Source organism: Fistularia commersonii, chromosome 24, assembly GCF_037954325.1.
Source record: "Fistularia commersonii isolate RoL2024-O1a breed Wild chromosome 24, RoL_Fcom_v1.0, whole genome shotgun sequence".
In the NCBI taxonomy this organism is placed as follows: domain Eukaryota; kingdom Metazoa; phylum Chordata; class Actinopteri; order Syngnathiformes; family Fistulariidae; genus Fistularia; species Fistularia commersonii.
In genome coordinates, this window is record NC_141307.1 from 1,412,632 (window position 1) to 1,425,131 (window position 12,500).

Below are 12,500 nucleotides of genomic sequence, written 5' to 3' on the forward strand. Positions count from 1 at the left end.
ATTGAGCACCTGATTCCTCCTGAGGATATGACTTGTTAAATTCTGTTTTATTTCTTAAAACATCCTCTCAGATTTGAAGATAATTAAAAAACAAAACAAAAACAAATGACGGCGAGAGGTCAGGTTTCTGTCCCGTGATGCATCCCTTCCTCCACACTGGTTACCCATGGCAACGCACTTCTAATGAGGTCAGTTGGGCATCCAATAATATTCAGAGGGCGAGGCGGAGAGCGAGGAGGCTGAATCAGCACCCAGACAAGATGGCCACCACGTGAGAAAACTGCAAGTTTCTGCTGAATCACCGAGTCCAAGTCATCTCCAAGTCATCTGCTAACTCGGGGTCAAGATCTCAAGTCTCCATCCAAGTCATCAGGTCCCACACGATCATCAAGTTCCTCCAAGTCAACAAGTCTCTCAGAATAAAACACCTCCGAGTGAAGTCTCTGAGAAACATCGAGTTAATCATCGAGTTCCTTCGGGTCAGAAAGTGGCCTGAGAAGCAACGAGTCTCTCAGACTCCAGAAGCTGAGAGTCAGGTTCTGCTCAGAAACATCACGTCATCAATCCCTGTGAATCAAGTCTCCATCCACCCATCGGAAGCATCAGGTCCCTCGTATTCATGTCATCAAGTCCCTCAGAGTGAGGTGTGTATCTTCGTACTGTCCAAGTCCTCAGAAGCATCAGGTCCCTCAGAATCATCAGGTTCCTTTGGAGTGAAGTCCCTCAGAAACATCACGTCATCAATCCCTGTGAATCAAGTCTCCATCCACCCATCGGAAGCATCAGGTCCCTCGTTTTCATGTCATCAAGTCCCTCAGAATCTTCATGGACCTCTGAGTGAGGTGTGTATCTTCGTACTGTCCAAGTCCTCAGGTCCCTCAGAACCACCAGGTTCCTTTTGAGTGAAGTCCCTCTGAATCATCAGGTCATCAAGTCCCTGTCAATCAAGTCTCCATCCAAGTCATCAGACCCCTCAGAAGCTTCAGGTCCCTGTAAGTCAAGTCCCTCTCCGGGTCTTGAGATCCTTCCAAGACAGAAAAGGCTCTCAGAAACTGAGGTCAAAAGTCCTACAGGGTGAAAAAGTCACCAAAGTCACCAAGTCCTTCTGAATAGATTAAAAAGTCCTTTGGATCTCAGTTTTCTCTCCGAGTCATTGGGTCTCCTCAGTAAAAAGGTGGCACTGGGATTCAAAAGGGGCTCGTGACACAAAGTCCCTTCATGTGAAATATCTCCAAATTAGAAGATCCCTCCGAGCGCCGGGTAGCAGCGCGTTGGTGCTCCGGGAAGGTTACGAACCCCAGATTTATTCAAAAAGACAAAAACAAAGACGTTGCGGAACCTGGAGTCGATTGTCTCGTCAAACTATCAAGCAAAAATCCTTCCCATCTCAATCTGAGGCAAATTCACGTCATCTTTATTTGCATCTTCTTACGCGATGATGTTTTTATTTTCTTCTCAAAAATGAGAAAATAGAATCAAGGACTCGATGTTGTAAAAAAAAAGAGCGAGAACGATGCAGATTGAGGTAAAAGCAGAGGGATGTCGCCCCCTAGTGGCCACCGAGGGGAACTGCACCCCGGAAAGTAAAATCGAAAGAAATTAAAAAGTGATAAAAAATCATCGGCGAGCAGGTTTGGAGCGGGTGGAGAAAAGTGTCAAGCGTGATGAGAGGACAGTAAAAGGCAGAGAGCAACCATGTTGTCGGGTTTGGAGATGCCAAGGATCTGTCAAATCTGTCAACTTTTATGTTTCAAAAAAATAAAATTGAGAATTATAAGGCAATTTAGTCGTTTTCATAATCAACGCTGATATGGGTTGGTGACAGGAGGAAGGTGGCGACCGGGTGGGACGTCACGGGTCAAACCAAAGAGACGGGATGGCGTTCTGCGGACAGGAAACACACTCTGTTCACTCCGGCTCGTCCCGATTACTTAGAAAGTAAATAAAACAAAGTGGAGGCCAAACAACATTCAAGTTCTGGTTTATTGTTTCCAAACATTCATCCACCGGTTTCAGCGGCAGAACTTTCTTGTCCGCGCCTACTGCCTCATTCCTTCGTCTTTTCTTATTTTATTCTTTTTTTACATTTTCTCCATCACCCGCTCTGTTTTTCTAACTGTCGAAAGCTTATTATTGGGATTTTGTTTAGTATGGAAGCAGCTGCAACAACCTTCGACCATCAACCGTCAAGTAACAGTCAAAAAAACAAAAGAAATTAAAAAAAGGAAAAAAAAAAAAAAGAATCATACAAACTGTGTGTCCAAAACTGCTGGAAATATATTTATAATTATATATATAATATCTGTTATCTTCTATACATCATCAGAATAAACCACCTGCTCAAACGCCGCTGGAATCAAAACAAAAAGCGGGGATTTCAGGTCGGGTGAAATTGGAAACGTTCAGAAAATCCGCGTCAGAAACCAGAGGGAAGGTTCGGGATACGAAACACGATCGATTATCCGACGCCAGATGATCGATTTGGAAAATGAGAATCAGCGAGAGGGACAATCAGACACCCTTACCGCTGAGAACTGTCTATTTTAATACGTTTTAAAGCTTAACCTAGTTCTATTTTTTATATGCCATTTTGACAGCACAGTTGAAATAATTGTATTTTCTGCGGGTGAAATAGTGTTGAATATTCTACTCAAACCCCAGTCTGCCATTAAGGCAGTACTTGGAGCTGTGATTATCTTAGATAGCCATTTTTGTTTCCTTGAAGTGAAAGTGAAAGCAAAGAAGAGCCTTTGAATGGAGTCATTTTACACTTTTGAAGAAGGTCGTGCTTTATATTTAACAAAACCGCTAGGGGACGGCGCAAACAGCGTGACAGATGTTAGCAGGGATATAAAAAGGCACCGTGGTATAAACGTAACAGCTTCAGTTATTTACCACTTTTCAATGCCATTCTGGCCTCCGGCCACCGGAGGGTGGCTAAACTGAACTGTCCTGGTTTTTATTATCAGAACGCCATCGGAAAATGCCCGTCGTGAAAGCACAAAGCAAGATTGCTGGGAAACGGGATTGAAAATAATAAAAATAGAAAAATGCACGACTTCCTGTCCTGCCAAAATAACACAATAATTACATTCTGACCAGGTTTTATTTGGAGACTAAAGAGAGAAGATCAAATGTGTTTTTTTGAGGTTGCTGAGCGAATAGTTAGCAGGCAGGGCCGTCACACGTCTGTAAATAATAAAAAAAACAAAAACTTTTTTTAAGGAGTGATAATGATAAGGATGAACTGTGAGTTCTCCCAGGGAGTGTTAAGATTATTATTGATACTGGAAAAACAATGCAAAAATAAATAAAATCCCAGTTCAGCAAGTTTACCTTCATTGTTTACATTCCAAGGAAATGAGAGCATTGTGGTCAGGTGACCAGGTCATGTGACTCCCTCAGTTCCTCTCGCCCAATCAAAAAGCTGGTATCACGGCCCAGATGGATTTATACTTCATTAGTAGATATTTCTGGGATTTTGGGCAGAAATTTTACTTCATTTTTCCAAATTTCTCTTCGAAAGCTCATTTTATTGGCTGTCATTTTTTGTTCTTTTTTTGTTCTAATTTTAGCTGATAAAAAAGGAAAGTTATTGCAGATTTCTTTTGCAGTTTTTCAGGAAATCTCATGTGTTTTCTTGCAGATATTTTAAACTGACTTTCTTAATGACTTCTTTTTTTTAAACTTTATTTATTTTCACTCATTCAGTCAATCTCCATACCACTTATTCTGCACTCAGGGTCATGGGGGGGTTGTCTCTCAGACGCTGATCGACGTGTATTGACGAGGGGCGGAGCCTATTCATCTCTCAAAGCTGATCACATTTTTAAACATGTTTTCAAATGTTATTGTTGGAAATTAATTGTTTGGAAAAAATTGCATGCCGTTTTCCTTCATTTCTCCTGTAAGATATCCTCAACATAACAAAACTAAATAAAAAAAAAAAAGAAAAGAAAATAATCACCTCTATCGTTTTCTGATCTGCCCCCAAGTCACTTTGTTAGCTTCTGCTAATTTTCTGCATTACATTTACGTTCCTTTGGTGTTTTTTATGTATTTATTGTTAATTTCCCACCCATTATATGAATTTCGGGGGGTATTATTCTGAATTTTCTCAAAGTGATTATTTGCTGGCTTATACGCGGTAATTTGTTGATTTTCTGGAGGTTTCCTCAGAATTTAAGGCAATTTCTCACAGCTTTTAGTTTATTGTTTCGAGGCTTGAGAAGTGCGCCTTTCAGCCACCGTCTCGGACGTCCGTCCGTCCACGTGGATTTCTGTCCTACGGCCTCATGAACCCCCTCGGGATCAGCTTCTACGCGGCGTCCATGTTGGCTGGCTGAAGGCACTGTTTAAACGTCCCCCCACCCCGTCCCCCCTTCCCCCCCCATCGGGTCCCGTCTGTGTCCGTCCTCCGTCACCTGGTTCCGTGGCGTCTATAACAGGACGCAGCGTCTCTTGGGTTTGGTGTCCGGAGGCTCCAGGGCGGCGAGGATGGCCTCGTCGAAGACGTTCTTCAGTCCTCGCTGGAAAATAAAGAGAGAGAAAAGTTCCAGTGGAGCTTTTTATTTTTATTTTTATATTTGAAGTCCTGATGGTACTTCTTGTTTCACACTTTATTGCCTATCTGTATATTTTATATATATTGTCTATTTTATACAGTTTTAGATTTGTATCGTCCAGGACTACAGATGGAAATTAGCTATGAGCTATAATCTGGTACAAACGTCTCTGCCTCTGTGCTTAATGTATTTGTACACTGTCCCAATAAACTTCTAAACAAACAAACTTTTCATCCTGGGTCACGTCTGAGTACTGATTCTACTGGGTACTTTTGATTTCACACTGGTGACAAATACTGGTACTGTATCTGGTACTTTCTTTTTCATACCGGATGAAAATGCACATTGTAGCAGGAAGTTTTTTTTGACTTAACAGCTAAGAGTTTTGACAGTACTGGATACTTGGAGACGTTTTACTGGCTACGGATCATGATAAGTGCCAGCAGCTGGCAGCCTTGTGCGGCTGAGAGCTGAGGTTCGGACCCGGTACTTTTATAAGTACTTGCCTCCAGACTGCCAAGCACCGTCACACACACATGCCTCATTGTCACACTTCGGTCACACAATTTAGATATTTAAAGAAACGCTCAGGTGCCCGCTCACTCCATTTGGCGACCGCGAGCCCCGGCGTCTCCATGGTAACCCACCTGCGTCAGCGCCGAGCACTCCACGTACTTGACGGCCTTGAGCTCGCGGGCCAGCTTCTCGCCGCTCTCGCAGGTCAGCGCCCGCTGCTTGTTCTTGGCCAGTTTCTCCAGCGTGTTGCTGTCGTCCCTCAGGTCCACCTGCGTGCCCACCAGCAGGAAGGGCGTGCGCGGGCAGTGGTGGGAAATCTCCGGCACCCACTGTGGGTGAGCGTCGTGGTCACAGGGTTAATTCTTTTAACGTCAAAATAAAACTATTTTGTTTTCTCGATGTTTCGACAATCTAATTCACAAAGCGGTTGTTTGCCACTAGGGGGCGCTGTTCCCTTTAGCCTGCCTATTTTGTCCACGCTAACTCCAAGTTCTGACAGCTGATGGAAATAAAAGTGACGCAGTGAAGCTTTTATGGCGAAGGCGGTGGCAGAGGCTGACCTTCTCCCGGACGTTCTCAAAGGATGAAGGAGAAACGACGGAGAAGCAGACGAGGAAAACATCGGTCTGAGGGTAGCTGAGGGGCCGCAGTCTGTCGTAGTCCTCCTGACCTGCAGGGGGAGACGCGGGCGGATATCGGATTTAACTGATGACGCGATTTTACGTTTCCACATTTGTCAACTCTACGAAATTCCTTATAAAGCTGTTGCCATGGAAACTTGCATGTTGCTATACCTGCAGTGTCGAACAGGCCGAGGGTGTAGGGCTCGCCGCCGATCATCACCGTCACCGCGTAGTTGTCGAACACCTGGTGGATGAGAGGCGGGCGGTGAGGGCAGGAAGTGAAGACGGTGTTGAGAACAGGAAGTGGAGACGGCGAGAGCAGGAAGTGAAGACGGAGCAGGTTTCTGTGGCTCCAATTCTGATTTGCGCTGGTTTGAAGAAGCAACCTGGCTGGACGGCACTACGACTACAATATTGTTCTGAGAATATTCAGTTCTAATCTCTACTGCCGATAAGAAACGAGATATTAACAAATGTGTCGTCCGGAAAGATCCGAACAAGCAAGAATTTGAAACTGAAATTAGACCCACGTTCTTTTCTCTAGAAATCTCACATTGTGAAACGTTTTTAAACTGCGGTAACAAAGGTTCTGTGCTCAGACCTGACGTTGGACTGGGTTCTCTTTGTGTGGAGTCCACATGTTCTCCAGCTTCCTGCTCCGTTATCTTTCTCCCTCCCACCGTCCAAAACACTGCGTAGAACTCTTGCTTAACAGAAGGTTCTAGGTTGGGTTCTCTCTGTGGATGGTCTCCCTATCTCCTCCTTCCTGGGTTTGCTCCGGGTTCTCCATTTTCCACCCAGAATCAAAAAAACAGTCAGTAGATTCACTGAATGGTTGGATGCCTCAACACGTTGACAGTAGATCTGGACCACAGCCTTCCAAGGGCTGCAGATAAAATATCTCCACTGAGACAAACTCTTGGACTATCTGCTCCCTGTCACCTGACAGCACAGTCATCAGCTGATGCCTGGTGACACACACACACACACACACACTTAATGACCTTCAACCCCAGTACATTTCGTTAATACTATTTAGGTAACTGAAGTTTAATGAACGTTTCAGGCCATTTTTGTCAAAGTTTCGGGCAGAGATGATACAATAAGGTGCAGATGAGGGTCTGTTCTGCAGTTTTCAGTGAAGCACAGCGAGTGTGTTGTTCCTGTCTGTGTGCTTCTCCTTCCTGGCGTTATTTAAAACAAGTTTTCTAATCTCTCATTTTTAACATCAGAAAAACAACGATCTGAGTATCATCACACGCACGCACGCACGCACACACACCTGACTGGTTGTGTGAGAGACAGGCAGCCAGACAGGAAGAAGAAGAGAACGATGAGTCAGCGCTGCCGCCGGACCCTGCTGACTGCTGACAACTGAATTACTCATCAGTTTGCAGCTCGCCGACATTTCAGCCCATTTCCAGCAGCTGCCACGCCTGACCAGCGGCTCTGACGGCCCGCGGCCTCCATATTTACATCAGAGCCGGCGGGACACAAACCACGCCCCGCTTAATTATTTACTGACAGGACACGGCAATGCAAGTGTTGAGAAAATAACTGATTTTGTGCAGAGGATTTTATTAAAAACAAAACAACAACACACACATAACAAATAAACTGGCCAAAACAGCAAATGAGAAGTTGTCGGAATAATCACGAACAATAAAAAGTCCCCAGGACTCACCGTGGGCACATATTCAGAGGGGAACTTGTTGGTGGTGTAGGAGATGAGCAGGCAGGTCTTCCCCACGGCGCCGTCGCCCACGACCACACATTTTATCGTCTGCATCTGAGGGGACGGGGAGGTTAGAGGGGATTCTGTCAGGGGAAATAAGTACTTATGATAAAGAAAAAGAAAAAAAACAAACCCTCCCCCCTTATAGCCCTCTGTTAATGTATATCTTTTGTTTGCTGCTTTGCAAGACGTGTTTTCACTCATTCATTTCTCCGTTGTTCAATATCTAATGCAAACAAGTCGACACATTAGCTTGTGGACAAGTGGGTTTTATTATTCCTGTCATCCACTCCTGCGGCTCAACCCTTCGGAGAGAATGGGGCGGGTGGTTGAGGAGTCATGGTGACTCCGAAAGGCTCTGGAAAGCCCGTCCTGATGCAGGCGAAGGGTTCGAGGCCGACGCCTTTATGTAAAGCTGCGGGGGCGGCGGTCAAATAAACCCCTCTGCTCCCTGTGGGTGTTGCTGATTTTTGTTGCCGTGGTTATTCAAACATCATCCCGCACTTCTCTAGATGGAGGCATGTTTTTTTTTTTTTTTTTGGTCGATAAAGCACAAGGTGCTGCGGTAACATAAAAAAACGCGTGGGTGTCATTTTTAGGTTAGCCTTGTTGCTATGGTTACCCAAAGCATCACCCAAATCCCACTGCGCCCTCTGCGTCGGTGAAGGCGAGCCTTTTACTTTGCGGCAAGCTGTATAGGAGGAGTGCTCCTCCGACAGCTGTGAGACGGCGCTGTCAGCGTTAACGGTGTTTACCGGACACACATCATTAAGGGGGACATTGGCGAGGGACCACGGGGACGCTGTCACTGGGCCTTTGTTTGGGTGGGTGACGCGGAGGTCGTCACGTCACGCCAGTTCAGTCTGGAGTTTTAGTCATTCTTTGCAGATATTTCAAGCACAAGTGCACAGTCAGACCTAGAATATGCAGAGATTAATGGCAAACAATGTCTCTTCAGTGCACCATTGTTTCTTGCCGCTTGTTGTTTTATCTGTCGTCATAGAGACGGTCCTGTTTGGCCGTTTCACGCAAGCTAAAGTTGAATCTATACTTTTTATTTTTTTATTTCTCGGCACTTTGTATTCTTTTTTAGCCTATATTGAGTCATTTAGAGTTTATCAGGCTAAGGTAATCCAGGTAATACACATAACTATATAATTAGTTCATGGAGAACAATAAATAAACAATTGCTTTAAACATTTCACGGGGATTTGGCCCACAAATGTGCATTAATTTACTATAAAAGACTAGTTATGATACCCCAAAGAATAACAGCTAAATGTTATTTTTGCTAATTCATTTGTTTCAATGCATTTTGTTCAAACTTTGTAAAAAGTGGAGTATGCTGATGTTTACATTTATCGATGAATTCATATTCTCTAGAAAATGCACATTAAAGAATGCTTGGGGTTAGACGTTATTTAAAAACGTTTAAATACCATTTATAATTATTGATTCATGTGTAGAAAACAAACGCTATAAAATTTCACAATTTGGGTCGGATATTTATTTGCATTTTATACTGAGCACATGATGCGCATATTTGTATGAATGACCTAAATATACACACACCTAAACAAGTAGGTGATAATTCATAATTAAGTAAGAGAAGGGAGAGAAATAAACGTTACTGTTGGTTGATATTCTCTCAGGTCTTTATATGTATCCTTAAGCAACTGAGGTCTGTTAAAATGAAAGGTTATTTTCAATTAACACACACATATGTAAGTTTATGTAGTAGTATTCTGAGCATTTGCAGTACATGTAGTACTATTAGTAATGTGATTATAAGAAGTATTATTTGGACGGTATGTACAGGGTTCTAGAAATTTGCTGTGATTCTAATTGTCATATTCAGGGGTAATAAAACACCATAAGATGTCACTTCCGTGTAAAAAACATATCAGGGGCAATTACTGACGTTTTATTTCGTATGACGGAAATAACACATTTGGTCATTCTTAGACTTAAATTGTTTTAATGTCGTGTTTTGGTGACAGTTGGCTAAAGTTGGGAAGTTTGCTTTAAACGGGAGAGCTAACGTTAGCTAAGTTCGGTCCGTTGCTAGCTTTAAAGTTACATCCGCCGAACCCTCACAAAATATGATATGGCGAGTTTACAACAATAAAACAAGACAACATAAAACTGACGATACTTTTTTGGAGCTACGGTGGCATTGTCCCACACACATCGTGGCGAAATCGTTTTATTTTGGACTGAATTACACAATCTCACCCGGCAACTTTCGACAGTGACGCCAGCAGGCAAGCTAGCGGAGTTAGCTAGTTGATGGGGGGGAACTAGTTTGTTTTGACAGCTGCCGGCCGGTTAGCTGAGTTAGCAACGGAAACACCCGCCACGATTAAGGAGAAGATCAACTTCGATTTATAGTTTATCCCCTCCGATTTGTTATATTCCTGTTCGATAAATGGAGAGTTAGTACCAGCGACGACTCTTACCTTGATTCGCAGCCGCTGGAGAGCTGATCCGGCCGTGCTGCGTTCAGGTGCTTCCTGTAAACGACTTCCCACCGGGGCGCGGAAGTCGGAAATGTCAGCTTCGCTCCGCTGGAGTCCCCGCGGGATGAATGCAATATTTGTTGCAATTTAAAAAACTTAAAAATAAACAAAACAAGTCCAGCGGAGGAAAATATAATAAAAAGTTTCTTTATTTATGATATTCCGTACGCACATCTTTTAAATGGCGCATTTCCTCTCTGCATATTTGGATTCACAAAATCCACTGGCTGTGTTAAAAGTCGGTCAAATGCGTGGAAAAGAATTAAAAACAAAACAAAAATATGAATCTGACCATAAAAAAGCTTTATTCACGTTATTATGTTAATTTGTCAGCAGTTGTATTCGTATTCTGAAGTACGCCTTCCCCCCAACAAATCATTTCAGGTATTTTTCAAGGGCCACTTTTTGATAAGGAATCAAAAAGAAAAATAAACAGAAAGTTATATATTTTTTAATACACAACATCTGTGCTCGATTGTGTTCAAAAAGCCTCAAAATAATATTTTGAAAACTCAGTTTCCGTCAATTCCCTCAATGGCCACTAGAGGGCAGTAACGCACAGGGGTTGACCCCAGCTGGCTGCAATTGTTGTTTTTTTATTTAGAATTTTTCAAGAAATCTGCAAAATATATATTGTTCTCTATGTGCATTTAAGGATTTTTGTCAACATCATCTTTAATATTCCCAGATGGATACAGAGGGTAGGATGCCAGTTCCAGAAGTGGACATTTTTAGCAACTCAGTTTTTACGTGCTTAAAAGGTCAAACGCTAATGTTAGCGAGATGTTTGTCTGCTGCCTTGTGAAGTATTTGGTGTCTATTTCTGTTTCTGCAGAAACTCAAATAACTCAGAGGAAGATCTGGACTCCTCTTCCAACAAATATGTGCTTTGCAATACGGATATTTAAAATGTGTAAAAAGTATGCACGCACATAAACCCCTGACACAGACTTACACACACACACACACATTGCAAAGTCAGTTGAGATAAGCAAAGCGAATCTGGTTGATTTCTTATCTTCTGGCCGGTGAGCCGCTCCTCTCCTCGGCCGACACACACCAGCAGACTCGGCCCTTGTCATCCACAGTCAATCCACCCGCCGTGGACACTTCCACCCATCATGTTCCCGCTAGATGTTCTTCAGGACATCACTTTCCGCCTCCAGACCTTCGTGAGGAACCTTCTTGTGTCCACAGTCCATCCAAGGAGATTATAATCCATAATATCTGAGGCCTCATTCCCACGGAGACGCACGTCAAGGACGTTGCACGGCTCGTCTCCGAAAGGTAATCCCATTAAACCCGTGAATTTAATTATGGATGATCTCACACACTCACACGCAGGTGGACATCTGGCTGCGTACGCGCACGCACACACACACAAGCACACACCGACGCACACACACACACACACACACACACACACATACACTGGCCCTGCTCTGTCAGCGTGTATCAGTGTCTCCCTCCGGTAGACCTTCTGAGGGAACTCTGGGTCTGTTTTTAGAACGTGATGCTGCAAGAACATGCAGATGTTGGACTGTCTGGGCTCACACATACATATATATACATAAATATATATACATGTGTGTGTGCAACCTTTTTTTTTTTTTAGAAGCTAGTTTGAAAAACATTTTTGTGTTTATGTTATTATAAAAAAAAAAATTATGAAAAGAGTTTTGAAAAATAGTTTAGTTTTTTTGTATTTCTTTGTGTAAATATAAAATGCAGATTTTTTAAGAGGATAATTGAAAAAAATATTATTTGTCTGTGCAACTATAAAAAACAGATTTTTTGCCTACGAAAGATAATTTTGAAAAAGAGTCTATTTTTTAACTTATTTGTGTAATTATAAAACACAGACCTTTTTTTAGAAGCTAGTTTGAAAAACATTTTTGCATTTGTTTTATTATAAAAAAAAATTCTGAAGATAATTTTGAAAAATCGTTTATTTTTTGTATTTCTTTGTGTAATTAAAAAACGCAGACCTTTTTTTAGAAGCTAGTTTGAAAAACATTTTTGTGTTTATGTTATTATAAAAAAAACTTTTTTATGAAAATAGTTTTGAAAAATAGTTTAGTTTTTTGTATTTATTTGTGTAATTATAAAATGCAGATTTTTTAAGAGGATAATTGAAAAAATATTTTGTCTGTGGAACTATAAAAAACAGATTTTTGCCTACCAAAGATAATTTTGAAAAAGAGTCTATTTTTTAACTTATTTGTGTAATTATAAAACACAGACCTTTTTTTTTAGAAGCTAGTTTGAAAAAGATTTTTGTGTTTATGTTATTAAAAAAAAACTTTTTTATGAAGATAATTTTGATTTTTTTTTTTTGTATTTATTATTATAACTATAAAACCCTGTCACCCCCTTCCTGGTGTGTGTGTGTCCTCCTCTGACCCTCTCCTCCTTCTTCTTCTTCTGCTGCTGATGCTGCATCTCCATGACGCGCGGTGCCGCTGGAGAAGGACGGATTATGTAACCGGATCTGAACCTCCACTGCGGCTGCAGGGAGGGGGGTTGGGGGTTCGGGGACGCA

At 42.3% G+C, this 12,500-nt stretch overlaps 2 protein-coding genes across 3 annotated transcripts in view; one reads left to right on the plus strand and one right to left on the minus strand.

Moving 5' to 3' along the window:
• Window positions 1-1,965: 1,965 nt before the first annotated feature.
• On the minus strand, window positions 1,966-10,016 carry LOC147219604 (cell division control protein 42 homolog). 2 transcript variants are annotated; one of them, XM_086171257.1, is made up of 6 exons: window positions 9,899-10,016; window positions 7,389-7,493; window positions 5,876-5,948; window positions 5,642-5,751; window positions 5,213-5,410; window positions 1,966-4,529 (listed from the first exon to the last, which is right to left on the minus strand). In XM_086171257.1, exons 2-6 carry the CDS (start codon window positions 7,491-7,493, stop codon window positions 4,440-4,442), a joined length of 576 nt encoding a protein of 191 aa, XP_086027383.1. In that variant the 5' UTR covers window positions 9,899-10,016; the 3' UTR covers window positions 1,966-4,439. The 2 variants fall into 2 exon arrangements, with proteins under 2 accessions (XP_086027383.1, XP_086027384.1); XM_086171258.1 differs by lacking the exons at window positions 7,389-7,493; window positions 9,899-10,016 and adding an exon at window positions 6,306-6,723.
• A 2,448-nt stretch (window positions 10,017-12,464) lies between these two features.
• eno2 (enolase 2) overlaps window positions 12,465-12,500 on the plus strand; it is a 13,013-nt gene continuing 12,977 nt past the window's right edge. Inside the window, exon 1 of the mRNA XM_086171448.1 lies at window positions 12,465-12,500. This exon is cut by the window's right edge and continues 340 nt beyond it. The gene's annotated coding sequence lies outside the window, so the exon portion shown is untranslated.